The following is a 27,778-nucleotide window of genomic DNA, read 5'->3' on the forward strand; positions in this document are numbered from 1 at the left end:
AGCAATCCTTCCACCTCAGCCTCCCAAAGTGCTGTGACGATAGCTGTGAGCCACTGCACCTGGCCCTTTCCCTCACTTGAACACTTAGAGGCCATTTTAGAGTTATTAATTGACCTAATTTCAATATCATTGTGTCTCAGGGAATAGAGAGGCCTGAGGAGAGGGAGGGAGATGGAGTAACAGCTGGTCAGTGGAGCGGTCAGAATGTACACATTTATCAATTAAGTTCGTCTTACAGGGGTGTGGTTTGTGGCACCCCCAAAAATTACAGTGGTAGCATCCAAGGTCACTGATGGCTGGGCATGGTGGTCACGGCTGTTAATTCCAGCACTTTGGGAGGCTGAGGTGGGAGAATCACTTGAGCCCAAGAGTTCGAGACCAGCCCTGACAACATAATGAGACTCCATTTCTATAACATGAAAAGCAAATAGCCAGGTGTGGTGGGACATGCCTGTAATCCTAGCTACTTGGGAGGCGGAGGTGGAAGGACTGCTTGAGCCTGGGAGGTCGAGGCTGCAGTGAGCTATGATGATGCCACTGAACTCCAGCCTGGGCAACAGAGTAAGGACCCGGTCTCAAAAAAAAAATATCGCTGATCACAGATAACCACAAGACATATAATAATTATGAAAAGTTCAAAATATGGAAAGAATTAGCAAAATATGACACAGACACAAAGAGAGCACCTGCTGTTGGGAAAATGGTGCCAACAGACTTGCTCACAGCAGGGTTCCCGCAAACCTTCAATTTGAAAAAACCGCAGTATCTGCAGAGTGCCTTAGACAGGACATACCTGTATGTGGAGGGGTCAAGGAAGAGGAGACAAGTGAGCAGAGGACTGTTGCTCGGAGGAAGAGCGTCTCAGGCGGAGGGCACAGCGAGGGCAAAGGTTAAGGGAGATGATGTTCTGTGGCCTTAGCGCAGGGCCTGACCCACAGCTGGAAGCTGCTGGTGATGATGATGCCTTTTGGATCATTGCCCAGCACTTGGGAACCAGGGGCAGGAATTAAGCCAGGGCGGAGATGCTGCTTCTCCTGGCCCCGCCAGATGCCCCTGCAGGACAGATGGAGATCATCTGTTTCCCTTGGTTACAAAAACAGCCTCCCACGGTGCTGGGAAATACCCCACATCTAGTGATTTTCCATTCCTCCGTGAGGGGAGGGAATGGCGCTGTCCTGCTTGGGGGGGCAGGGTAGCCACAAGACACTCCTTCCACCTGCCTGGGCCTTGTCATCCCATGTAAGAGAGCGCTGAACAGCAAAGCATAGCATACTGACTCGGCCAGAGTTAACACCAAAAATAGAACCGCTGACCTTTTTCTCTTTTTTCTTCTTTTATTTTAAGACAGGGTCTCGTGCTATTCCCCAAGCTGGAGTGTAATGATGCGATTATGGCTCACTGCAACCTCAGCTGCCTGGGCTCAAGTGATCCTCCCGCCCCAGCCTCCCGAGTAGCTGGTGCCACAGGCAACACCATGCGTGGCTAATTCCTTTATTATTTGTAGAGATGGGGGTCTCACTGTGTTGCCCAGGCTGTTCTTGAACTCCTGGACTCAAGCGATCCTCCTGCCTTGACCTCCCAAAGTGCTGGGATTACAGGCGTGAGCCACCAGGCCTCGCCGAGCTTTCTTGGATGCCGACAGCATGGCCAGCTTTGTGCCAAGCTCTGTGTGAAGCATCGCACATAGGTTATCTCATTTAATTCAGCCAGCTCTATGAGATCGGTACCATGTTTCTCTCCATTTGACAGATGAGAAAACTGTAGGCTCAGAGATGATAATTCACTTGCCCAGGGCCGCAGTTAGGAAGTGGCAGAGCCAGCGTTTGAAATGAGGGCCCCTTGACTCTCAGGGCTCAGGTGTACAAAATGTCCATGAAGCAATGTCCATGAAAAAGGTTGAACCTATGACGCCCTCTGATTCCCACTGTGGAAAATGACTTTTTCATAGAGCCAGGGATTGGGAGAGGCAGTGAAGCGCAGCAGGCTTATTTGTAACATCATTAAAATAATTTTTTCTATAATCCATTGTTAATAAAAGAAAAGTGAAGCTCTTTTGGATCCCAGGTAGAGAGATGGCATAAGAAGTAACAGGCCAGGCGCAGTGGCTCCTGCCTGTAATCAAGCACTTTGGGAGGCCGAGGTGGGAGGACCGCTTGAGCCCAAGAGTTCAAGACCAGCTTGGACAACAGAGGGAGACCCCATCTCTATAAGAAACACAAAATTAGCCATGATTGGTGGCCCATACCTGTAGTCCCAACTACTTGGGAGGCTGAGGTGGAAGGATTGCTTGAGCCCAGGAGGTGAAAGCTGTGGTGAGCTCTGATTGTGCCACTGCACTCTAGGCTGGGTGGCAGAGTGAGACTGTCTCAAAATAAAATAAAATAAAATAAAATAACATAGAGCATGGCCAAAAGCTTGGCGTCTGACTGGGCTTTTTGGAACACCTGGCTTTGGATCTCAGTTCTGTCTGTTCATTCTACACTCCCGCATGGGCACCACTCATCTTTTGGGTCACAGTTTCTTCTGTAAACAAAATGGGAATATACTGAGACCCACTTCCTGGGGTGGGTGTGATTCAAGTGAGAGAATGTGTATGATACTCTGCACGGGGGTTCCCTAGCCCTTGTCCTCAAGGGGTGTCTCTTTGTTGGGGTGCTGGGCCAGGACTTCCTTCCTTCCTTCCGTTCGTCCTTCCTTCCTTCCGTTCGTCCTTCCTCCCTTTCTTCCTTCCTTCCTCCCTTTCTTCCTTCCTTCCTCCCATCTGTCTTTTTCTTTCTTTGTTATTTTGAGACAGGGTCTTACTCTGTCATCCAGGCTGGAGTGTAGTAGCTCTATCTCAGCTCACTGCAACCTCCATCTCCCGAGCTCAAATGATCCTCCCACCTCAGCCTCTTGAGTAGCTGGGACTGCAGGCGTGTGCTACCATGCCAGCTAATTTTAATTTTTTTTTTTTTTTTTTTTTTTTGAGGCGGAGTTTCGCTCGTTACCCAGGCTGGAGTGCAATGGTGCGATCTCGGCTCACGGCAACCTCCGCCTCCCGGGTTCAGGCAATTCTCCTGCCTCAGCCTCCTGAATAGCTGGGATCACAGGCACGCGCCACCATGCCCAGCTAATTTTTTGTATTTTTAGTAGAGACGGGGTTTCACCATGTTGACCAGGATGGTCTCGATGTCTTGACCTCGTGATCCACCCGCCTCGGCCTCCCAAAGTGCTGGGATTACAGGCTTGAGCCACCGCGCCCGGCCAATTTTAAAATTTTTAACAAAGACAAGGTCTCCCTATGTTGCCCAGGCTGGTCTCAAACTCCTCAGCTCAAGTGATCCTCCCCCATCGGCCTCCCAAGGTGCTGGGATTATAAATGTGAGCCCCTGTGCCCATCCAAGTACTTCTTAAATATCCAGATGACACTTTGTTAATATGATTTGCTCTGTGGAGTTGTTGGGATCTAGAATAAAAATCCCCCAACTGTGAGACAAGAGGGCAGTAAGGTGTGCAGGAACCTCAGGCTGCTGTCTCCTTCAGAGAAACCCCTTACTTTTCAGCTTAGAAAAACCTTTCCTCCAGGGAGTCTTCTCTGATTGCTCCTCACTGCTCCTCCAGCCAACAGGTAACCCTCCTCTGTGTTCCCACCATGTCCTGTGTGTCCCCCGCCGTTGGAGCAGGGACTATGTACTATTTCAGACACCTGATTGCTCCCCTGCTCTGTTCTCCCCACCATGAGTGGGTGTGGGGTGGGAGGAGTATATCCTTTGTTCATAGCTGGAGCCCCAGCAGAGGGTCCAACACTCAGGCAGCATGTCACTAGGTGTTTGTACAAGGCGCATGTCCTATTTCCAGAGGCCCGTGGGCTGGTATGCCACACCCTTGCGGGACTCTGCTTTCTTGGGCCCCCATCGTGCCTGCTGCCCCATCCCTGGTCCAGCCATCCCTAAGCCAGAAGCCGAGCCAGGATGGTGGGGAGGAGCTGCTCTTCCCTGGCTGCCGTGAGTGTTGCTCTCGAACTGAGCTGAATGAGGCATCTGTCCTGTTTCTCGTTGAGTGTGACCTGGCCGGCCTCCCCGCTCACGTTCAACTCTGGGGCCTGGATTTCTCTGTTCCAGCCTTTAATCTTCTCTTATGACATGCTCTCTGGGCTTCGTTATAATTAATCACTTTCCTTCCTCAGGCTGTGCCAAAACTGAGACAGCTAATTAATTTCTGGCCGCTTGCCACTCTCGTTAAGTGGTGGGCAGGGATGCAGCCTGCAGCTCCTGCTGTCCAGCTGGGCTTGTTTTGCCAGTCGTGGAGGGCAACCGCCCTTTGTCTGCAAATAGAGGGAGCCCCAGCTGGACCCTGGCTGACTGGCAGTTGCTTCATTGAAGCTTCTCCATTGAAGAGCCTTTGCGATCACTACTGTAGATGTGCCTTGGTTTCCTCGTTTGTAAAATAAAGGGAATGAACTTGACCTGCAGGGAGAAGATTGGGGGGTGGTTAGGAGTGTGGGTTCTGGAATCCAAGGAACCAGAGGCCTAACCTAGGCCCTGCTACCCTCAGCTGTGGGCCTCTGGGTGAGTTACTTCACCCCTCTGAGCCTCAACATTCCCCACCTGTAAGGTGGGGAGAACAGCGCTCCCCTCCTTTGGCAGTTGTGTGGATTCAGTGGGTTTATGCACACATGGCTGCCACTTAGGAGCGAGACTGGCACGTGTAAGTGCTCGCAAACACTCTTCCCGGCCAGTGTTCATTCTAGGCCAACATTCTATGTTCCTGACGGAAAAAGGCCTTCTGTTGTGAGAGCTGGGGTGTGGAGGAATTTTAACAGACATTGCTTCTGTGTTTTAGGCCATGGCTGCTGAGATGGCTAACCCCTTTGTGTTAGTTCCCTAGGGCTGCTGTAGCAAATTGCTGTAAACTGGGAGACTTAAAACAGCAGACATTTCACAGCTCAGGGGGCTAGAAGTCTGCAGTCAAGGTGATGGCCGGGCTGTGCTCCCTCTGAAGCCTCCATGGGAGGACTTGCTGTCCCGGCTTTTGTGGTTGCTTGCAATCCTGGGCATTCCAGCTACCTCACTCTAATTTTTTCCTGTTTTCACATGGCCTTGTGTGTCTCTGTGTCTTGAGTCCTTTTTTTTTTGAAACAGCGATTCTCTCTTTTGCCCACGCTGGAGTGCAGTGGTGTGAACATGGCTCACGACTTCCTGGGCTCAAGCAATCCCAAGTAGCTGGGACTGCAGGGGTGCGCCACCATACCTGGCTATTTTTTTTTTTTTTTTTTTTTTTTTTTGTAGGGGACAGAGTCTTGCTCTGCCTCCCAGGCTGTAGCGCAGTGGTGCAATCTACACTCACTGCAAACTCCGCCTCCTGGGTTCAAGCGATTCTTCTGCCTTAGCCTCCCGAGTAGCTGGGACTACAGGCGCATGCCATAATGCCAGCTAATTTTTAAATTTTTAGTAGAGATGGGGTTTCACCATATTGGCCAGGCTTGTCTTGAACTCCTGACCTTGTGATCTGTCCACCTCCACCTCCCAAAGTGCTGGGATTGCAGGTGTGAGCCATCCCACCCGGCCCCGGCTATTTTTTTTATAGCAGCGGTCCCCAACCTTTTTGGCATCAGGGACCAATTTCATGGAAGACAAGTTTTCCCTGGACAGGGGTGGGGTGGGGGTGAGGGACAGGGATAGTTTCAGGATAATTCAAGCACATTAAATTTATTGTGCCCTTTATTTCTATTATTATTACATATAATGAAATAATTATACAACTCACCGTAAGATAGAATCAGTGGGACTCCTGAGCTTGTTTTCCTGCAACTAGATGGTCCCATGGAATGATAAGAGGCAATGACAGGTCATCAGGTATTAGATTCCCATAAGGAGCTTGCAATCTAGATCCCTTGCATACCTAGATCACAATAGGGTTCAAGCTCCTGTGAAAATCTAATGGCACAGCTGATCTGACAGGAGGCAGAGCTCAGGTGGTAATGCCAGCAGTGGGGAGCAGCTATAAATACAGATGAAGCTTTGCTTGCCCACTGCTCACCTCCTGTTGTGTGGGCCGGTCCTATAAAACAGGGTTGGGCACCCCTGTTTTATGGAGAGTCTCATCATGTTGCCCAGGCTAGTCTTGAACTCCTGGACTCAAATGATCTTCCTGCCTCAGCCTTCCAAAGTGTTGGGATTACAGGTGTGAGCCATCACATCCGACTCTCTATTCTCGTAAGGACATCAGTCATATAAGGACCCACCCTAATCTGGTATGGCCTCATCTTCACTAATTACATTTACAAAGTCCATATTTCCAAATAGTGTCACATTCCGAGGTCCTGGGTAGACATGGGTTTTGTGATGCACTATTGACTTCAGTCTACCCTCCCAAGGCTTACTTTCCTCCTCTGTACAGTGAGGATAGCAGCAATTTCATAGGGTTTTTGGAGGGATTAAATGAGATGATCTCTGTAAATGTCATAGTAACATTCAATAGAATGTGTTAGTTGGGTAAACACTGAGTCCACATAGCTGCTGGGATGGAGGTGGTGGTGACATGATGACGGTGATTGAGATGGTTCCATTCATGGACCTACCTACACTGGTTACTCACTGAACACAGGGACCTGGAGTGTAGCCACCTGCTAAGAGCCGGGACCTTGTCAGAAATTCTGAAGTCTTGGACAGGATCCTCCTTCCCCTTTGGCCTCAGCCGCCTTGAACCTCATCAGAGACTTAGATCCTAGGAATTCAGCTTGGAGAAGCAGAAGGCACTTGGTTTCCCAGAAGTCAGGAGAACTGATTTTCTGTGTGACCTTGCACAACTGTTTTCCCCTCTCCAGACCTCAGTTTCCCCATCTGTAAAGTGGGAGGGGAGGTTTGAACTCATTGTTACAGATTGGAGCCTCTTCCAGTGCTGAAGTTCCAACACAGGGCTCTGTGTCCCACCCCAATGATGGCAGGTTACCAAGAGCCAGTAGAGAAGTTAGGGGCCCTGTGACTCCAGGGACACTTCAAAAGTGCATTTTGGATCCGTCTTGTTCACTTGAGCAAGAGAAGCCATTATGTTACGGGTGGACCAGGTGGAGTGCTAGGAACATGGCAGGAATTACCTCGTTTGGTATTCCCCACGCCCTCACGAGGCAGGAAGGACCATTGTAACCAGTTCACAGAGGAGTAAAGTGAGGCTCAGAGAGGTTAGAGCTCACCCAAGATCAATGCAATTAGGGACAGAGCTGGGGCTTCAATAGGTGTGTCCAGTGTCAAAGTCCATGCTTCTCCTTGGGCTGCCCTTTCTTTGGTTGCTGTAAGAGATGGGACCTAAAGCTGTCACCCAGGCTGAAGTGCAATGGCTATTCACAGGTGTGATCGTGGCACACCACTGCCTTGAACTCCCAGGCTCAGGTGGTCCTCCTGCCTCGGCCTCCCCAGTAGCTGAGACTACTTGTACTTTTATCAGATTAGTTCCCTAGGGCTGCCAAAATAAATTACTGCAGACTTGATGGCTTAAAACAAAAATTTAGTCTATGGCTATACCACCCTGAACGTGCCCGATCTCATCTGATCTCGGAAGCTAAGCAGGGTCGGGCCTGGTTAATACTTGGATGGGAGACCTTCTGGGAATAACGGGTGCCATACGCTTTTAAATTAATGTTTAAATATTAAAAAGGAAAAAAAAAAGAAAAAAAAAAGAAAACCTAGAAATTTAGACAGGGCACGGTTGGCTCATGCCTGTAATCCTAGCACTTTGGGAGGCCAAGGCAGGTGGATCACCTGAGCTTGGGAGTTCAAGACCGCCTGACCAACATGGAGAAACACCAAGGAACTTGGTTTCCCGGAAGTCAGGAGAACTGATTTTCTGTGTGACCTTGCACAACTGTTTTCCCCTCTCCAGACCTCAGTTTCCCCATCCGTAAAGTGGGAGGGGAGGTTTGAACTCATTGTTCAAAAATACAAAATTGGCCGGGCGCGGTGGCTCAAGCCTGTAATCCCAGCACTTTGGGAGGCCGAGGCGGGTGGATCACAAGGTCGAGAGATCGAGACCATCCTGGTCAACATGGTGAAATCCCGTCTCTACTAAAAATACAAAAAAATTAGCTGGGCATGGTGGCACGTGCCTGTAATCCCAGCTACTCAGGAGGCTGAGGCAGGAGAATTGCCTGAGCCCAGGAGGCGGAGGTTGCGGTGAGCCGAGATCGCGCCATTGCACTCCAGCCTGGGTAACAAGAGCAAAACTCCGTCTCAAAAAAAAAAAAAAAAAAAAAAAAAAAAAAAAAAAAATTAGCCAGGTGTGGTGATGCATGCCTGTAATCCCAGGTACTCAGGAGGCTGAGGCAGGAGAATCGCTTGAACCCAGGAGAACAGAGGTTACGAAGAGCTGAGATCTTGCCCTTGCCCTCCAGCCTGGGCAACAAGAACGAAACTCTGTCTCAAAAAAAGAAGAAGAAAAGAAAAGAAAAACACACAGAAATTCATTCTGTCACAGTTCTGGAGGCCAGAAATCCAAAATCAAGGTGGCAGCAGGGCTGTGCTTTCTCTGAAGCCTCTTGGGGAGAATCTTTCCTCACTTCTTCCCGTTTCTGGTGGCTCCAGGCTTAGTATGCGGCTGCATCATCTAATCTCTGCCTCCCTCTGCACACGGCGCTCTCCTCTGCTCTTCCAAGGACACTTGCTGCTGGAGTTAGGGTCCACCTCGATGATCCAAGATGGGCTCGAGATCCTTCACTTAATTATGTCTGTAAATGATTTTGCATTTATATTGAGCAGCTGTTATTTTTGAGCACTCGAAAAGCAATTGGGAATAAATTTAATTCTAAATACTCCAGCAATCCACACCGGATTTGGTTGGAGACCAAATGAGCTTTGGTCTAGGCTGGAGCCGCTTGTTCCGTTTGGCTCCTGGGGTGCCACAGGGTCAGTGGGGCTGCGTGTAGAAGTTCTGCCCTTGTTACCATTGTTATTGGTTTTGATTTTAGGTATCTTGCCCCCACTTTGAACTCACGGGCTGTTGTGCATCAGTGGGAAAAAAATCCCCTCAGTTTAGTTAAGGACAAATTAGCTACCCTGGCTAAATAATCGGAGTGAACCCCACCACCGGCGGAGCTGAGTCACGTCAGACTTCAGGGTCAACAGGGTCCGGCCCAGGCATCCTTCAGGGGACCTGAGCTGGTCCAGGGTGAGCATGGGAGGAGGTAGGATGGGAGGGAGGGAGAAGGACGAAAGGAGAGAGTGCAAGGGGAAGGGAGGGTGAGGAGGAAGAGATGCTCCAATCTGATCTCTTCGGTCTGTGGCTCGTTACCACGGATCAGGGCAGCTTGACACCTGCACACAGGATTCCTCCAGTAAGCGCTGCGTCTCCTCTGAGCCTGGCCCTGTGATGGGTGCTGGGAGGCAGCGAGAAGGGGACACAGTTCCTGCCTGAAGGATGCCCCAGTCTAGTGTGTAAGACAGATAATGAAAATTTGTTCATTTCACAAATATGTTTTGAGTGCCTGCTTTGTGCTGGGTGCTGTTGTAGGTTCTAGGCTCTTCATGATAGCCAAGACAGACGTGATTCCTGCCCACTGCGAGCTTGTATATATATAAAATGGAGTCTCACTCTGTCCCTCCATTTTAATAGGCTGGAGTGCAGTGGCGTAATCATAGCTCACTGCAGCCTCTACTTCCTGCACTCAAGTGATCCTCCCACCTCAGCCTTCTGAGTAGCTGGGACTACAGGCATGAGCCACTGCCTGACAAAAAGAGTATGTGAAGGACACAGAGTACTTCGGGTCTACAGGACAGAAGCTAAAACCGAAGCCAAGAAGACGACCCTGGGGTTTTGGGGAAGAGCACTGGGTCTGACTCTCTGCTCAGCCTATTTCTCACTCTGCAGCCTTGGGCAAGTGCCTCTCCTTCTGTCTATAAATTGGAAATATTAAACACTGTCTGCCCCAGAGTGAGGATTCAAGAATGTAAAATGTGGGGCCAGGCACAGTGGCTCATGCCTGTAATCCCAGTACTTTGGGAGGCCAAGATAGGTGGCTCACTTGAGGTCAGAAGTTCCAGACCAGCCTGGCTAACATGGTGAAACTCTGTCTCTACTAAAAATACAAAAATTAGCTGCATGTGGTGGTGGGCACCTGTAATCCCAGCTACTTGGGAGGCAGAGGCAGGAAAATTGCTTGAACCAGGAGGCGGAGGTTGCAGTGAGCTGTACTCTAGCCTGGGCAACAGAATAAGACTTTGTCTCCAAAAAATAAAAAATTTAAATTTAAAATAAAAAAATAAAGTAAAATGCTTATGTCAGTGCCCGGAATATAGTAAGTGTCCAACATATGTTTATTATCTGTTAAAAAAACAAAACCAGGTGGGGTGTGGTGGCTCATGCCTATAATCCCAGCACTTTGGGATGCCAAGGTGGGTGGATCACCTGAGGTCAGGAGTTCGAGACCAGCCTGACCAACATGGAGAAACCCTGTCTCTACTAAAAATACAAAATTAGCCAGCCTTGATGGCTCAAGCCTGTAATCCTAGCTACTTAGGAGGCTGAGGCAAGAGAATCACTTGAACCCGGGAAGTAGAGGTTGTGGTGAGCTGAAATCGCACCATTGCACTCCAGCCTGGGCAACAAGAGTAAAACTCCATCTCAAAAAAAAAAAAAAAAACCCAAAACCAAAACAAAAAACCAAACACAGGTGTAAGGAGCCCATAAATCACACCGGAGGAAGACCTAGCACAGTTATTATCCCTAAATACTGGCTGCTACCCCATTGGAATCAGAGGTATACATTTTGTTCTGAATTGACCTCTCTGACTTGCCCTACTGGGCCTCACATTCGTGCCTGTGACATTGGTCTGATGTTTATAAGCTTGTCTCTCCCTGACCCCACCTAGGCTGTGAGCACTGTCTCCAAATCCTTAAACCATAGCAGGGTTGGGGAATATGTGAGAAGCAGACGAGTGTGCTACAGAGGGGGCTCATCCCCAGCCCAGCCTGGCTCCTCGCCATGGCTAAGGTTTCACAGGTACAGGAGGCAAGGAGGCTGGGGGAAAGTGGACACAGACTCAAGAGGTTATGAGCTTAGGCTCTGGAAACTAGATAGATCTGCACGTGAATCCTGTCACCATCACTTCGTAGCTGTGTGTCTTTGGGTGAGCATCTAACTTAGCTCATTTGCAGAATGAGGCTGAGATGAAATCCTGCATTCACTGCTTTTGGCATAGTGCTTGGCGCATAGGAGAATATTGCCTAAAGGAAACAGACAACCCACCCAAAGCTGTCAGTGGTCTCCCATTGACACCTTGCACAAAGGAGGGAATGTATTGACCTTCTGGGCACTGGGCATTTATTTACTTATTTATTTATTATTATTATTATTATTTTTGGGACAGGGTCTTACTCTGCCGCCCAGGTTGGAGTGCATTGATGTGATCTTGGCTCACTGCAGCCTTGACTTCCGGGGTCAAGCAGTTGCCCCTCCTCAGCTGCCCGAGTAGCTGGGGCTACAGGCATGCACCACCACGCCCAGCTAATTTTTGTATTTTTTGTAGAGACTGGCTTTTGCCATGTTGCCCAGGCTAGAAATTTCCTTCTTCCTTTAAGGCTGAATAATATTCCATCTCATGTCTATGTCACATTTTGTTTCTCCTTCTATCAGTGGCTGTGTGGGTTCCTTTCCCACGTATCGTTGATATTGGCTATTGTGAAGGATACTGCTGTGAACATGGGTATACACACAGCTCTTCAAAACCCTGCTTTTTCTTTTTCTTTTTTTAGAGACGAGGTTTCACCATATTGGTCAGGCTGGTCTTGAACTCCTGACCTGAGGTGATCCACCTGCCTCAGCCTCCCAAAGTGCTGGGATTACAAGTGTGAGCCACCACACCCAGCTCCCCCCCCTTTTTTTTTTTTTTTTAAGCAGAACCCTGCTTTTAATTCTTCTACCTGGAAGAAGAATTGGATTGATCATAAGGCAATTCTATTTTCAAATTTTTGAGGAATTGCAATTTTGTTTTCCACAGGGGCGGCACCATTTTACATTTCCACCAATGGCACACAAGAGTTTCAGTTTCTTCAAATCCTTGCCAACACTTGATTTCTGGGTTTTGTTGTTGTTGTTATCTTTTTTTTTTTTTTTTTGAGACGGAGTTTCGCCCTTGTTACCCAGGCGCGATCTCGGCTCACCGCAACCTCCGCCTCCTGGGCTCAGGCAATTCTCCTGCCTCAGCCTCCTGAGTAGCTGGGATTACAGGCACGAGCCACCATGCCCAGCTAATTTTTTGCACTTTTTTAGTAGAGACGGGGTTTCACCATGTTGACCAGGATGGTCTCGATCTCTCGACCTCGTGATCCACCCGCCTCAGCCTCCCAAAGTGCTGGGATTATAGGCGTGAGCCACCATGCCCAGCCTGTTGTTGTTATCTTAATAGTATGAAGTACTATCTCATTACGGTTTTGATTTGCATTTTCCTAATGATAGTGACGTTGAGCATCTTTTGATGGCCTTATTGGTCATTTGTATATCTTTTTTGGAGAAATATTCAAGTCCTTTTTTTTTTTTTTTTTGAGACGGAGTCTTACTTTGTTGTCCAGGCTGGAGTGTAGTGATGCAATCATGGCTCACTGCAGCCTTGACCTCCAGGGCTCAAGCGATTCTCCCACCTCTTCCTTCCAAGGAGCTGGGACTACAGGCTACATGTCACCATGGCCAGCTAATCTTTGTAGAAATGGGGTTTCGCCATGTTGGCCAGGCTGGTCTTGAACTCTTAGACTCAAGTGATTCACCCATCTCAGCCTCCCAAAGTGCTAGGATTACAGGCAAGAGCTACCATGCTTGGCCCTTGTTCATTTTTTAATTAAGTTATTTGCGTTTGGTTGAGTTGTAGGAATTCTTTATATAGTCTGGATATTAACCCCTTATCAGATATATGATTTGCAAATCTTTTCTCCCATTCCATGAGTGGCCTTTTCAGTCTGTTGATAGTGTCATTTGTTTTTGTTTTTGGAGGGGAGGGGCAGGCAGAGTCTCACTCTGTCTCACCCAGGCTGGAGTGCAATGGCACTATCTTTTTTTTTTTTTTTTTAATAAATAGGTAATATTTATTTATTTGTCATGTGACAGGCACCACTAAATTGTAGAGGACTTACAGCATTTAATTCTTTTTTCTTTTTAATTGCATTTTAGGTTTTGGGGTACATGTGAAGAACATGCAAGATTGTTGCATAGGTAATGGCACTATCTTGGCTCACTGCAACCTCCGCCTCCCAGGTTCAAGTGATTCTTGTGCCTCAGTGTCCCGAGTAGCTGGGATTATAGGTGCACACTACCACTCTCAGCTAATTAAAAAAAAATTTTTTTTTTTAATAGAGATGGGGTTTAGGCATGCTGGACAGGCTGGTCTCAAACTCCTGACCTCAACTGATCTACCTGCCTTGGCCTCCCAAAGTACCGGGATAATAGTGTCATTTGATGCACAAAATTTTTAAATTTGATATAGTCCAACTTAATGTATTTGTTATTGTTGCCTGGGCTTTTGGTGTCATGTCCAAGAGATTATTACCAAATCTAAAAATAAACTTAAAAAAGAGAGAAAAAAAAGAAAGGAAAACAAAGAAACAAAACGAGAAATCATTGCCAAATCTGGTGTCATTGCCGGGTGCAGTGGCTCACGCCTGTAATCCCAGCACTTTGGGAGGCTGAGGCAGGCGGATCACCTGAGGTCAGGAGTTCGAGACCAGCCTTGACCAATATGGTGAAACCCTGTCTTTAAAAAAAAAAAAAAAAGTCCAAGGCCTCTGTGTGCCCACGGAGTAGCCATCATGAGCAAAGCTCACCCTCCCGAGTTGAAAAAATTTATGGACAAGAAGTTATCATTGAAATGAAATGGTGGCAGACATGTCCAAGGAATATTGTGGGGATTTGATCCCTTTATGAATCTTGTGATAGATGAATGTGTGGAGTTGGCGACTAGCGGACAACAGAACAATACTGGAATGGTGGTAATACGAGGAAATAGTATCATCATGTTAGAAGCCTTGGAACAAGTATAAATAATGGCTGTTCAGCGGAGAAACCCGTGTCCTCTCTCCATAGGGCCTGTTTTACTATGCTGTAAAAATTAGGTCATGTACATTTTCATATTAGACTTTTTGCTAAATAAACTTTTGTAATAGTCAAAAAAAATCTGCATAAAGCTTTATTTTATATTTCCTTCTAGGACTTTTAAGCCTGATCCATTTTGAGTTAATTTTTGTATATGGTATAAGGTAAAGGCCCAATTTCATATCCACAACCTTTTGTAATAGAAAAAAAAAATTAGAGAACCATAGTAGAGTTTTGGGAAATGGAGCCATAAACAATTTCTCTTTCTAGAAAGTTGAGTCTCCGGCCTCCTCCTGCCTCGTGCTCCATCTAGCCTCCACACAGTAGTCAGCATGATCTTTCTTTCTTTCTTTCTTTTTTTTTTTTTTGAGACAGGGTCTCACTCTGTTGCTAGGCTGCAGTGCAGTGGTGTGATCTCGGCTCACTGCAGTCTCTGCCTCCTGGGTTCAAGTGATTCTCCTCCCTCAGCCTCCTGAGTAGCTGGGATTACAGGCGCGCACTACCACACCTAGCTAATTTTTGTATTTTTAGTAGAGATGGGGTTTTGCTATGTTGGCGAGGCTGGTTTCAAACTCCTGACCTCAGGTAATCTGCCTGTGGGCAGATCACAAGGTCAGGAGATCGAGTCCAAACCATGTTGGCCAGGCTGGTCTTGAGCTCTTGACCTCACGTGATCCACCCTCCTCGGCCTCTCAAAGTGCTGGGATTACAGGCGTGAGCCACTTCGCCAGGCCAGCATGATCTTTTAAGAAACTCACATAAATGAACCACATCGCTTCTCTGTTTAAAGTCTTCAGTGGCTTCCTGTCCCACTCACAGTAAAGCCAAACTTCTTTCCTAGCCCTAAGGCCCTGCATGATTTGACCCCCACAGATTTCCGCTACTGCATCTCCTGTTGCCTCCTTTCTGTATCGTAGTCACACGTGATTTCCGACCATTCCTGCAGCTCATCGAGCTCTTTCCTGCCACTAGGCCTTTGTACATGCTGTTCCTTCTCTTTGGACCAACCTTCCTCTTTCTCTTTACATGGCTAACTCATCCTTCCCAACCTGGCAGAAATGTCGCTGTGTCTTAGATCAAAATATAGACTGGGTGGCTTCAACAACAGAGATTTATTTTCTCAGTTCAGGAGGACAGAAGCCCAAGATCAAGCTGCCGGCACGGTCAGGTTCTGGTGAGGGCTGCCTGCCTGGCTTGTAGATGGCTGCCTCATCACTGCCCTTGCACAGCAGAGAGAGAGAGAGAGAGAGACAGAGAGACACAGAGAGAGAGAGAGACAGAGAGACACAGAGAGAAAGAGACACAGAGAGAAAAGAATAAGCTCGGGCAGATCACCTGAGGTCAGGAGTTTGAGACCAGCCTGGCCAACATGGTGAAAGTCCGTCTCTACTAAAAATATAAAAATGGCCTCCCTTTCTCCTTTCCTTCCTTCCTCCCTTCTTTGAAGTTTTGCTCTTGTTGCCCCGGCTGGAGTGCAGTGGCACAATCTCAGCTCACTGCAACCTCTGCCTCCTGGGTGCAAGCAACTTTCCTGCCTCAGCTTCCTGAGGAGCTGGGCTTACAGCCGCCCGCCACCACGCCTGGCTAATTTTTGTATTTTGAGTAGAGACGAGATTTCTTCATGTTGGTCAGGCTGGTCTCAACTCCGGACCTCGGGTGATCTGCCTGCTTCAGCCTCCCAAAGTGCTGGGATTACAGGTATGAGCCACTGTGTCTTAGCCAAGCCTGTTTGCATTTCTGACCTGAGGACACCACAGGGGTGATGAGACCAGGGCAGAGGTCCAGCCCAAATAGACGTGAGTGCACTTAAGTGGAAGGGCCCAGGTACGAGTGCTGGAGAGCCAGGTTCTTTGTTGTTCTGCATGTACCAGTTGAGAATCAAATGGCACATGTGATTGGGAGAAGCAGTCTCTGCGGACATGGACACTGAAGGAATAACGAAGACTGGCGTAGTGGCTCAGGCCTGTAATCCCAGCACTTTGGGAGACTGAGGTGGGCGGACTGCTTGAGCCCAGGAGTTTGAGACCAGCCTGGGTAACATGGGGAAACCCTGTCTCTACAAAAAATTCAAAATATTAACCAGGTGTGGTGGTGTGCACCTGTAGTCCCAGCTACTTGGGAAGCTGAGGTAAGAGGATCACTGGAGCCCAGAAGGCCAAAGCTACAGTGATCTATGCTCGCACCACTGCACTCCAGGATGGGAAATAGGATGAGAACCTGTCTCAGAAATAAATAAAAATAAATAAAACCAGAAAACCAAGTGTTGTGTGGGCTTGGGGCTTTCATATGTAAACTGCAGCATAAAGAAAACAACAACAACAAAACAGTTATTTGAAAAAAAAAATTGGCAGCAAGAGGAGCCCCAATATCATCATATTGGGGATTAGGGTTTCAGTATATGAAATTGGGGGAACTGACTTCAGTTCATAGCACACCTCCTCAGAAAAGCCATTGTTGACCTTCTCGTCTAAGCCAGGGTCCCTCCACACTCCCCTGCCTGTCACTCCCACTAGGTTGTGTCCATCAATATACCCCGTTCTTATCCTTCACGGCATCTTGGTAATAGCAGGTAACTGTTCATTAATTAACAAAGCAGTTTGTTCAACGTCTGCCCTCCTCGCTAAGGTCATAGATTTCAAGAGGCCAGACTGTCGTCATTACACCTAGATCCCTTATGCAGTGCCTGGCGTGGATCGAGTGTCCACTTAATACCTGTGAGCAAAGGCCAGTTTATAAGAAGTTCACGTTCTTGACTTTTTTGCTATGAGAGGTGGGGGGGAAGGAAGGTAACAAGTATCTTCCTTCCTTGCAGGAGATGCAAACAGGCTTGGCCAAGAATGGTGGCTCAGGTCTGTAATCCCAGCACTTTGGGAGGCCAAGGCAGGCAGATCAACTGAGGTCAGGAGTTTGAGACCACCCTGGCCAATATGATGAAACCCCGTCTCTACTTAAGGAAGGTAACGGGTTACCAGATGTTGGCATTTAGACTGAGTTCAGTACCAGATCTGCCACTTACTAGTCATGTGACCTTGGATAAATCACCTCACCTCTTGTGCTTCCGTTAACCTTGTCTAAGAGCTGTCAATACGTATTTGGACCACGAGAAGCAACTGGAAGAGAAATGACAGCAGGGGTGAGGTGTGGGACAGAAAACGGGGGCAGGAGGAGGATTGTCTAGAGGGAGTACTGGGACTGCCAGGCACCCCCATCCTTGTACCCTGCACAAGCAGATGGCTACCCCTCCACTCTGCAAGAAGGCAAGGTTTTTTCTTTTCCTAGAGAAGTTAACATGGAGGAAGTCTGGACTCAGGGCCAGCAGTCACAGAAAGAGTCAGGGCAAGATACCAAAGGTAAAATACGGAGTGGGAGGCCAGGTGCGATGGCTCATGCCTATAATCCCAGCACTTTGGGAGGCCGAAGTGGGAGGATCACTTGAGCCCAGGAGTTCGAGACCAGCCTGAGCAACATAGTGAGACCTCCCCACCATCTCTATTTTTATTATTTTTTTAAGTGGGGAGGTGGGGGAACTCCCAGGCCCCTTCTCCAGCTCTGCCAACATAATTCTGACAGCCAGAGGTATGCAACCCAGCTGGGAGATGGGAGGATTCTTTTCTGAAGCCCTGAAGGCCAGAGAACAGACCTACGAAAACTGACATTTACATGTTCCTCGGTGTAAAAGCTAGATCATCACTCAATTCCCCTATAGTGAGGCCCACCAGTTGACAGGGCCCTCACACTGATACACACACACATACACACACACACACACACACACACACACACACACACACAGACACAGAACTGCCAATTATTTAGTGCTTCACTTAAAAATCCGAGTTTAGCCGGGCGCGGTGGCTCATGCCTGTAATCCTAGCACTTTGGGAGGCCGAGGTGGGTGGATCACCTGAGGTCAGGAGTTCAAGACCAGCCTAGGGCTGGGTGCGGTGGCTCACGCCTGTAATCCCAGCACTTTGGGAGGCCAAGGCGGGTAGATCACGAAGTCAAGAGATCGAGACCATCCTGGTCAACATGGTGAAACCCCGTCTCTACTAAAAATACAAAAAATCAGCTGGGCATTGTCGTGGACCATCCGGGACGGGTAGGCACGTCTGCCCGGGGGTCTCTCGACCTGCAAGAGGGTCCCAATACCTGGAAGAGGGAGTGCGCCTGGAAAATTAATAAAGACAGAGAGAGAGAAAGCGAGGCGTCTGGAGGGCTGATAGGCTGTGCCTAAACAGCAAATTTTATTTTTCAAAGGCCAGGAATAAATACACTTTCTTGGCTCTGGTTTACGTCATAGTAAGAGGAATGCAAATGTATGCCTCACATGGCCTATACAATAGAGAAGTCAGATATGCAATCAATGGTTGTAAAAAGTAACAAAATTTCCTACAATCACAAAGTTTGTTTCCAAACATTATTCACAAAGCTTGTTTACATCCAAACATTATTCACAAAGCTTGTTTACATCCAAACATTATTCCTCCTGGCTGCAGGTATCTCTGGTTTGACCTTGTTTTAGAACTGAGATGTGAAAAGTTTTTTTGGTTTTGCTCATCACAATATCTTTTAATCGGATTCTCCTTTGTCTACTCCTGACTCAACTTAACTCAACTTCCCCATTCAGGAATCTCTGAGTCAGGAATCAAAGCCATCCCTTATGGTGGCATTTTGCTTTGCAAATATCGACAGTTAAACCATTATCTAGGGTACAAGGGCAGTCAGGTAAGTAAGGTTAAAACTTATTCTTAAAGAGTCATAAAAAGGTTAAAAGCAGGAACCGGTTGCCGGCAGGGGGTCACTTGGTCTAGCAGCAACGCATAGTTTTAGGCCCAAACGATATTGTGGTTGATATTAGAAACTGATCATTCATCTTTAAGTTCCTATATTTCCGGATAGCTCGACTGCCTCCAGTAGGAAACTGTGTTTGGGATCAAACTCACCGTATAGTGAGACTCACGCCTTTTAGGGGTCTCACACGGGAATGTTCCCCACAGGGCATGGTGGCGCGTGCCTGTAATCCCAGCTACTCAGGAGGCTGAGGCAGGAGAATTGCCTGAACCCAGGAGGTGGAGGTTGCGATGAGCCGAGATCGCGCCATTGCACTCCAGCCTGGGTAACAAGAGCGAAACTCCATCTCAGAAAAAAAAAAAAAAAAAAAAAGAATAAAGACATTTGACTGGGCGGTGGTGGCTCACACCTGTAATCCCAGCACGGCCGGGAGATTGAGACTATCCTGGCCAACGTGGTAAAACTCCATCTCTACTAAAAATACAAAAATTAGCCAGGCATAGTGGCACACGCCTGTAATCCCAGCTACTTGGGAGACTGAGGCAGGAGAATCGCTTGAACCAGGGAGTTGAAGGCTGCAGTGAGCCGAGATCCTGCCACTGCGCTCCCGCCTGGCAACAGAGCGACACTCCATCTAAAAAAAAAAAGACATTTTCAGACAATCAAGGGTGTAAAATTTCTACCTCATATGTGCCCTTTCTCAGGAAGTCATTAGAGGCTGTCTTCCATTAAAATGCGGGCAGAGATCAAGACAGAGGAAGACTTGCAAGCCAGGAAACAGGTGCTCTAGCCGAGGAGGACAGGTGTGCAGCTGACCCAGAAGGCAAACAGTGCAGATGGAAAGTGGGGCAGAAAGGTCCAGGACACAGGTGAATAGGAAGAAAAAAAGAACTGGTAGACGATGTGATCGCCTGGAAGAGGCGTCTGATAGGTCTTTTGGAGTGTTTGAGGAGATTTAGCAATATGCACACAGAACTAAGAAAGTGGAAAAACATTGGTGCAGTTATTCCCTCGGGGAAAATTAAATGTCTGCACTAAAAAATGTAATTATAGTATGCTTTTTGGCTTAGCAGTGGATAATACCTACAAAGTCATAAAAATGTAAACCCTTAATACCGAGTTAGCGGAAAATGCTGATAAAACTATATTGGAGCCAGACATGATGGTGCACACCTGTAATGTCAGCTACTCAGGAGGCTGAGGCCAGAGAACTGTTTGAGCCCAGGAGATGGAGGCTGAAGTGCAGTATGGTTGCACCTGTGAATAGCCACTGCACTCCAGCCTGGGCAACATAGCAAACCCTGTCTCTTAGGATTTTCTTTCTTTTTTCTTTTCTCTCTTCTCTTCTCTTCTCTTTCTGAGACAGAGTTTCGCTCTTATTGCCCAGGCTTGAGTGCGGTGGCACTATCTCGGCTCACTGCAACCTCTGCCTCCCTGGGTTCAAGCAATTCTCCTGCCTCAGCCTCCCAAGTAGCTCGGATTACAGATGCCCGCCACCATGCCCAGCTAATTTTTTGTATTTGTAGTGGAGACGGGGTTTCACCATGTTGGCCAGGCTGGTCTTGAACTTCTGACCTCAGGTGATCCACCCGTCTTGGCCTCCTAAAGTGCTGGGATTACAAGCATGAGCCACCATGCCCAGCCAAGACCGTGTCTCTTAGAAACAAACCAATAACTATGTTGGGAAGATGGAGAGAACAGTTGGGTGATGTGATGAGTTCGCCCTCATCTACTGTAATCTAGCGCTCACTAATATCTGCTTCTCCCTGTCTTGGGTCACATAGAAGACTATTTCTCAACCCCTTATGGCTGGGCATGGCCACATGATGACCTTTGGCCAGTCACCTTCATGTGGAAGTGAGGCGTCGCCACCGGACTAAAGCTTAGACCACCCTGCAGCTGCCTCCTCTTCCTCTCTGGTGATCAAGGGGGCCTTGGGTTAAGATAGCGGGGCCACAGGAGTGAAGCAGCCTGGAATTGTCCCCTGGAATTTAGTTGTCCTGGAAGCACTGAATGGACTCTGTGAGAGGTAACCCCTTCCTTTGTTAAAGCACTGGGATGTGGTATTTAGGCATAGCCTTGCTTAACCAAGCCCACGCTTCAACAGACACTGTCTAAAATGGATGAATCAAGAAATAGCCACTTAAGCATATTCTTTAGAATTGTGGAGATAAGCACTATAAGAATAGCTAAAGACATTCAGAGTGGTTGGCTCTGGGGAGCAGGGCAGAGGAGTAAGTGAACCAGGATGGGCAGAGGGGCAGCTGTTCTCATCACTGTCCTGCATGACTTTTTATGCTTTGTAATTGTGTTACATTGGCAGAAATAAAATTTTCTTTTCTTTTCTTTTCTTTTTTGTTTGAGATAAGGTTTCACTCTGATGCCTAGGCTGGAGTGCAGTGGCACTAACTCACTGCAGCCTCTGCCTCCTGGGTTCAAGTGATTCTCCTGCCTCAGCCTCCTGAGTAGCTGGGATTACAGGTGCCACCACCACACCTGGCCAATTTTTGTATTTTTTGTAGAGATGGGGTTTTGCCATGTTGCCCTGGCTGGGCTCCAACTCCTGAGCTCAAGTGATCTGCCCACCTTGGCCTCTTAAAGTGCTGGGATTACAGGTGTGAGCCACCACGTCCGTCCAGAAATAAAATTTTTGGAAAAGCTATATCCATATATGTAGTTTGGAAGGATCCCCACCCAGCCATGACAGTGGCTGTCTCTCTGGAGGGAGGTAGGGTGAGCTACACAGAACAGGTGAGGAACTACAGATGTGGCCAGTCACGTGAGGGCATCGTGGGAAAGGAGCCCTCATGGAAAGCCAGGCTAGGGAGTTGGCTTGGTTGTTTGTTTTTAGACGTGGGTTGTTGCTCTGGCCCCCAGGCTGGAGTGCAATGGCATGATCAGAGCTCACTGCAGACTTGAACTCCCAGGTTCAAGTGATCCTCCTGCCTCTACCTCCTGAGTAGCTGGGTCTACAGGCACACTCCACCATACCCAGCTAATTTTTTTTTTTCTTGAGACAGAGTCTTGCTCTGTAGCCCAGGCTGGAGTGCAGTGGTGCGATCTCGGCTTACTGCAACCTCCGCCTCTCGGGTTCAAGTGATTCTCCTGCCTCAGCCTCCCGAGTAGCTGGGATTACAGGTGCGTGCCACCACGCCCAGCTAATTTCTGTATTTTTAGGAGAGACCAGGTTTCACCAAGTTGGCCAGGCTGGTCTCGAACTCCTGACCTCATGATCTGCCTGCCTCGACCTCCAAAAGTGCTAGGATTACAGACATGAGCCACTGTGCCCAGCCAATTTTTTTCTTTTCTTTCTTCTTCTTCTTCTTTTTTTTTTTTTTTTTTTTTTTGAGAGACAGTGGTCTTGCTGTGTTGCCCAGGCTGGTCTCAAACTCCTGGGCTCAAGCAGTCCTCCCACCTCAGCCTCCGACCGTGTTAGGATTACAGACATGAGCCACCATGCCTGGCCAAATCTGCCTTTTAGAGTGAGCCTCCGACTTATACCGGTGATGAATTGTGGGGGAGGGAGGCTGCTGCAGTGTGCCCGCGCGAGCTGGCGAGGTGGGACTAAGACATCCGCATCACGCATGTCTCCTGAGAGCCTGCTTCTTTGCTGGGCACGGCCGGTAGGCCCAAGGATACAGCAGGGAACAAAACGGACAGGATCTTCTGCCTTCGGGGAACTAACATGGGTGAGAAAGCCAAAAGGGCAAAAAAGATGAATGTAAGTCAGGAGGTGGTTTGTGCTGTAATGAAAAGTGAAGCTGCTGAAGGCGCTAGAGAGAGTTCATGGGAAGGATGGTACTTTAGATAGAGTGGTTAAAGGAGGGCCTCTCTGAGGAGGTGATATTTGAATTAAGTCCTGCATTAAGTGATGGAGTAAGCCATGCAAAATATGGGGGGGATCCAGGCAGAGGCAAGAGCAAGTCCAGAGGCCCCAAAATGGGAAGGTGGGAGTAGGCTTGTCCAGGGACCAGCAAGGAGGCCAGTGTGTGGCAGGGGCACATTGGTCGAGGGGAAGGTGCTGGCAGCTGAGATCCCAAAGGTGGTCGGGGCAGCTTGCGGAACAGAGGGAACTTTGGGAAGTCGCTGGGGGATTGGGAGCAGGGGAGCGCCCTGATTTGTCTTGGGGCTGGAGAAGGGAGTCTAAGGTGGCGAGAAGGACAGGTCATGGCTGTGGGAGAGGGGAGAGAGGGTGGCCGGGGAAGAGGAGCAGGGTTGGGGGGCGCCTGGCAGGCAGTCAGCCCTGGGCCGCTAAGCCCACTTGGACCAACTACAGCAGCTTCATCACCCACTTTCCAACATCCCAGCCCCCTCTGGGAATGGAAGGATCCTTCACAAATCAAAATAGCAGGCGAAGAACAGCCTCTAATTGTTCTGCGTAAGAGCAGAGAAATTAGACGAGTCAGCTGTGGGGTTGAGACCGCCTCTCACACAGCTGTGATCCCGCATCCCACTGAAGACACTTCCTGAGACTTGCAATTCTGCTGTCTCTGAGCAAAACTTTTCCTTCTCCAGCCCCAGAGCAAATGACAGCTGTTTGGGAGGGAGCAGGACAGATGCCGCCCTGGAGGACAATGTCAGTTTTCTGGAGGAAACTGACAATGAGTGCGTCAGTTTCTTTCTAACCAAAAATACCAGTCACTTCATGCAGGAACAGCCTTAGCCGATGCGAGTTTGTTCGGTCATTCGAAAACATTGAGTGTCTAGTCCTAGGCATCCAGGGCTGGGCATGGGATCAGAGAGATTCTAAAGGAAATGGAGGCACGGAGTATGGGACCAGCCTTGGGGTAGAGAAAAGAGAGCATGGGGAGTCAGGAGGTCTCAGTTCTCACCTTTGCTCTGCCACTGTTGCTGTGTGACCTTGGGTGAGTCATACTGCCTCTCTGGGCTTCAATCTCCCGGTCTCTCCCAGATGTAGGCTTTAGGCTGCATAGTAATTCTCAGACTTTAGAGTTCATAAGAATCACTTGGGGGTGAGGAAGTGCTTGTTAAAGATGAAGATTCCCAGGTATCAGTTCCAGAAATGAAGATTGATCGCATCTGAGGTGTAGTTCAGGGCTCTGCATTTCTTCCAGGCTCTTTTTGTAATTCTGAAGAGAGCCCTTGGGCCATGCTTTAATAAAATCACTTCCCCTCAATGCATCTCTCCTCCCGCTCTGGAATTTGAGGAGTCACTCAGGTAACCCTCCTCTGGGTATCTCAGATTGCTCCAGAAGCACGAGAGCAGTGTCACATAGCCCTGACTCAGGGTGCCCATGTGTTGCTGTGGTGGTGACGCTGCATTTGGGAAGGTCTGGCTCAGCGTATGCAGCCTCTCCCCGGGGCTACCTGGTGCCCTGCCCAGGTCCTGGTAGAGAAGGGGCCATGGCTGTAAACATCGGCCAAACTAGATAGTTGTGCCGGGAAGAGAGCATGGAGGGAAGCTGGGAGGGCTGGTTGCTGAGTTTGGCTGCAGACATCTGGCTTGGACCCCTGGGCTCATGCCCTGGGTTGGATGTGTGACACTGTCACCTGCTCCCCTTCCCCACACCATTGTGGATGGGCAGAGGGATGCACTGTGGCTTCTGCAGAGAAGTGAGTCCAGTTGCATGGGGATGGGGAGGCCTGGATGGGACCACAGGAAAGGCTGAGAGCTCTGGTCTACCTCAGAGGACACCCAGGGGCCTGAGGCCCCAACCAATCTGCTAGGCAGTGTCCCTTCCTCAGCAAGCATATTCCCCAAAGGCCAGAGCAGCGGCAGAAGCTAGAGAATCAAGTCACTCTGGTCTAGCCCCCTCCATTCTTCATCTATGAAGAGAAATAACAGCAATGTCTGGAGTGCTCTCCATGCACCAGGCTTGCAGCTAAGTGCTGTATTAGCTTATTAAACGTTCACAGCCATCCTAAGAGGTTGCTACAAACATCACCCCTCTTTTACAGTTATGGATGCAGAGCCTTCGAGAGGTCAAATTTCTAACTTGGAGTCACCCAGCTAATATAATAAATAGTAGAAGCAGGATTAGAACCCAGCTCTGCTTTCTTCTGGAGCCCAGTTTTATTTTTATACATATTACTTAGAACCTCTCAGAAGATAACAATTTTTCTTTTTCTTTTCTTTTATTTACTTATTTATTTTTGAGACAGTGTCTTGCTCTGTCACCCACTCTGGAGTGCAGTGGCAGGATCTCGGCTTACTCCACCCTGGGCTCAAGCAATCTTCCCACCTCAGTCTCCCAGGATTATAGGCATGTACCACTATGCCTGGCTGATTTTTGTATTTTTTTAATTGTAGAGATGAAGTTTCACTGTGTTGCCCAGGGTGGTTTGGAACTCCTGGGCTCCAGCGATCCACCTGCCTTCACCTCCCAAAGTGCTGGGATTACAGGCCTGAGCCACTGCGCCTGGCCTAGAATTTTTCTTAAAACATCTTCTGCCAAAGTTATTCACAACCAGAGAAATCTTTTTGCTTCTGTTTTAGTGAAAGGAGTGATGCCAAATCAGATAGTACAGGGTTCTAGTCCCACCTCTGCCCTGACCTTTTTTTTTTTTTTTTTTTTTGAGACGGAGTTTCGCTCTTGTTGCCCGGGCTGGAGTGCAATGGTGTGATCTAGGCTCACTACAACCTTTGCCTCCCAGGTTCAAGCAGTTCTCCTGCCTTAGCCTCCCTAGTAGCTGGGATTACAGGTGCCTGCCACCACACCCAACTAATTTTTGTATTTTTAGTAGAGACAGGGTTTCACCATGTTAGTCAGGCTGGTCTCGAACTCTTGACCTCAGGTGATCTACCCACCTTGGCCTCCAAAAGTGCTGGGAAACTGAAATCTGTGAAATGGGATCAATTACATATGCATTTCCTTCTAAGGTACACTAAGATGAAGACAGCCACCAACATCTACATCTTCAACCTGGCCTTGGCCGATGCACTGGCCACCAGCACGCTGCCCTTCCAGAGTGCCAAGTACCTGATGGAGACGTGGCCCTTTGGCCAGCTGCTCTGCAAGGCTGTGCTCTCCATTGACTACTACAATATGTTCACCAGCATCTTCACACTCACCATGATGAGTGTCGACCGCTACATCGCTGTCTGCCACCCTGTCAAGGCCCTGGATTTCCGCACACCTGCCAAGGCCAAGCTCATCAACATCTGCATCTGGGTCCTGGCCTCGGGTGTTGGCGTGCCCATCATGGTCATGGCGGTGACGCGTCCCCGGGGTGAGTGAGCGAGTACGCCGTGGCACAGGCCACTGACCACATGAGGCAGCACATGGGCCTTTGTGGGCTTGCAGGGCACTTACCAGAGTGAGTGTAGGTGGTTCACCAGCAGAGGTTGGCTTCTGATCGAGATCAGTGATGATGTGGTGGTTGGCCAATGGGAGTGTAGAAGGTCAGCCAATGGGAATGCGAATGGCTGGCCAGTGAGGCATGAGGATGGTTGACTATTGTGAGGGTGAATGTGATCAGTGGTCATACGGTTTGCTGGCCAACGGGAATGTATGAATGTATGAATTTATGAAGGGGATTATGGGTAGCTGGTTATGTACTGGTAGGTGGCTGGCCAGGGGTGTGTGGATGACTGATCTATAGAGATATGGATAGATATCCAATGAGGTGAGGGTGTCACTGACCAGTGAGCCATGGAGGCCGCAAGATCTGCAGTCCCGTTTTAAACTCCCTATCATCCCAATTTGAAAACCACTGACCTGGATGACCAAAGCAAGGCCTAGAGAATGGCCCACAGGGAATGACAAATAGGAGCTAAAATGGTGATTATTATAGTAACCGCCTGCATTAGGGGAGCTGCTATGACATTGTCCAAAGCTCAGGGGCTTAACACAGCAGACGTTTCTCTCTCGCTCCCATCACAAGCCTGTGTGAGTGGCAGAAGCACAGTCATTCAGGGACCCAGGCTCCTGATGGTTTCTGAATCTTCTACTGCTGGCATCTGGCCCACAGTTGAATATGGAAAGGGAGTGGGGAGAACGCACAGCCACTTGAAATGTTGGCTGGGTGCGGTGGCTCACGCCTGTAACCCCAGCTTTGAGAGGCCAAAGCCAATGGATCACTTGAGGTCAAGAGTTCTAGACCAGCCTAGCCAATATGACCCTATTTCTACTAAAAATACAAAAATTACCTGGGCGTGGTGGCACATGCCTATAGTCTCAGCTACTCGGGAGGCTAAGGCAGGAGAATCACTTGAACCTGGGAGGCAGAGGGTTGCAGTGAGCCAAGATCACGTCACTGCATTCCAGCCTGGGCGACAAAGCAAGACTTTTCTCAAAATAGTGACAGCTGGTCACATGGCCCCACCTTAATGCAACTAAGTGAGAAATACTGTTTAGAAGGGCACAGCAGACACGGTAACTAATTAACCTCTCTGAGCCACACAATATTATGGGATGTTGAGAAGGTTAAAAGAGATAATATGTATAGAATCCTTAGGACAAGTCCTGGCTCATCGCCAACGCCCAGTGAATAGCAGCTATTAAATGATTAAGCCTGTGAGATGGACAAGGCAGGGACTCCCACCTCCACGTCACTGTAAGAAAAGAGAATCAGAGAGGTCAGGCGGTTTACTTAGGGTCACACAGCCAGGCATTTTGTGGAATTTGGCCTGCAGCCTAGGGTTCCTGCCCCCAGGTCTGTTCTTCCTTCTAACCCCTTGGGTGGAAGTTTGCAGAGGGCCCATGCTGTGGGTGGGAGAGAACAAGCTTCTTGGTTACCCTTGACCCTCATGAGGGCAGAACCCCTGGTGCCCTTCTAAGCCTACGAGCCATTGGTTTTGACTCAGCAGCAGGGCCCCATTCCTCACCGTCAGCCTTCAGTTTATGGGCCATTAACTGCATCCCTGCTGGGGCTGGACCAGATGGGCCTCCTCACTGCACAATCCCTCACACACACACTTCCCCAGTATGGGCCATCAGCACCTATTGGATCTGTGGGCCACTTGCTGTGTGACCTTAA

General features: G+C 48.7%; 1 protein-coding gene, 1 non-coding gene and 1 pseudogene across 3 annotated transcripts in view; all 3 read left to right on the forward strand.

The window, feature by feature from the left end:
• The window catches only part of OPRD1 (opioid receptor delta 1), a 54,508-nt gene that overhangs the window by 16,712 nt on the left and 10,018 nt on the right, over positions 1 to 27,778 (forward strand). The window contains exons 1-2 of one of the 2 annotated variants that reach the window (XM_074380388.1): positions 17,991 to 22,559; positions 25,680 to 26,029. In XM_074380388.1, the coding sequence (XP_074236489.1) occupies positions 22,558 to 22,559; positions 25,680 to 26,029 (352 nt within the window). In that variant the 5' untranslated portion in view covers positions 17,991 to 22,557. Of the gene's footprint in view, positions 1 to 17,990; positions 22,560 to 25,679; positions 26,030 to 27,778 lie in introns of those variants that run through there. The other variant, XM_003937630.4, reaches the window with a different exon arrangement.
• Positions 7,486 to 7,604, forward strand: LOC120366276 (5S ribosomal RNA). Its single transcript, XR_005581003.1, has one exon. It is a non-coding gene; the product is annotated as a 5S ribosomal RNA (ribosomal RNA).
• LOC141580221 (small nuclear ribonucleoprotein G pseudogene) lies at positions 13,325 to 17,864 on the forward strand (annotated as a pseudogene).

The sequence above is a fragment of the Saimiri boliviensis genome, chromosome 11 (genome assembly GCF_048565385.1).
Source record: "Saimiri boliviensis isolate mSaiBol1 chromosome 11, mSaiBol1.pri, whole genome shotgun sequence".
Classification (NCBI taxonomy): Eukaryota; Metazoa; Chordata; class Mammalia; order Primates; family Cebidae; genus Saimiri; species Saimiri boliviensis.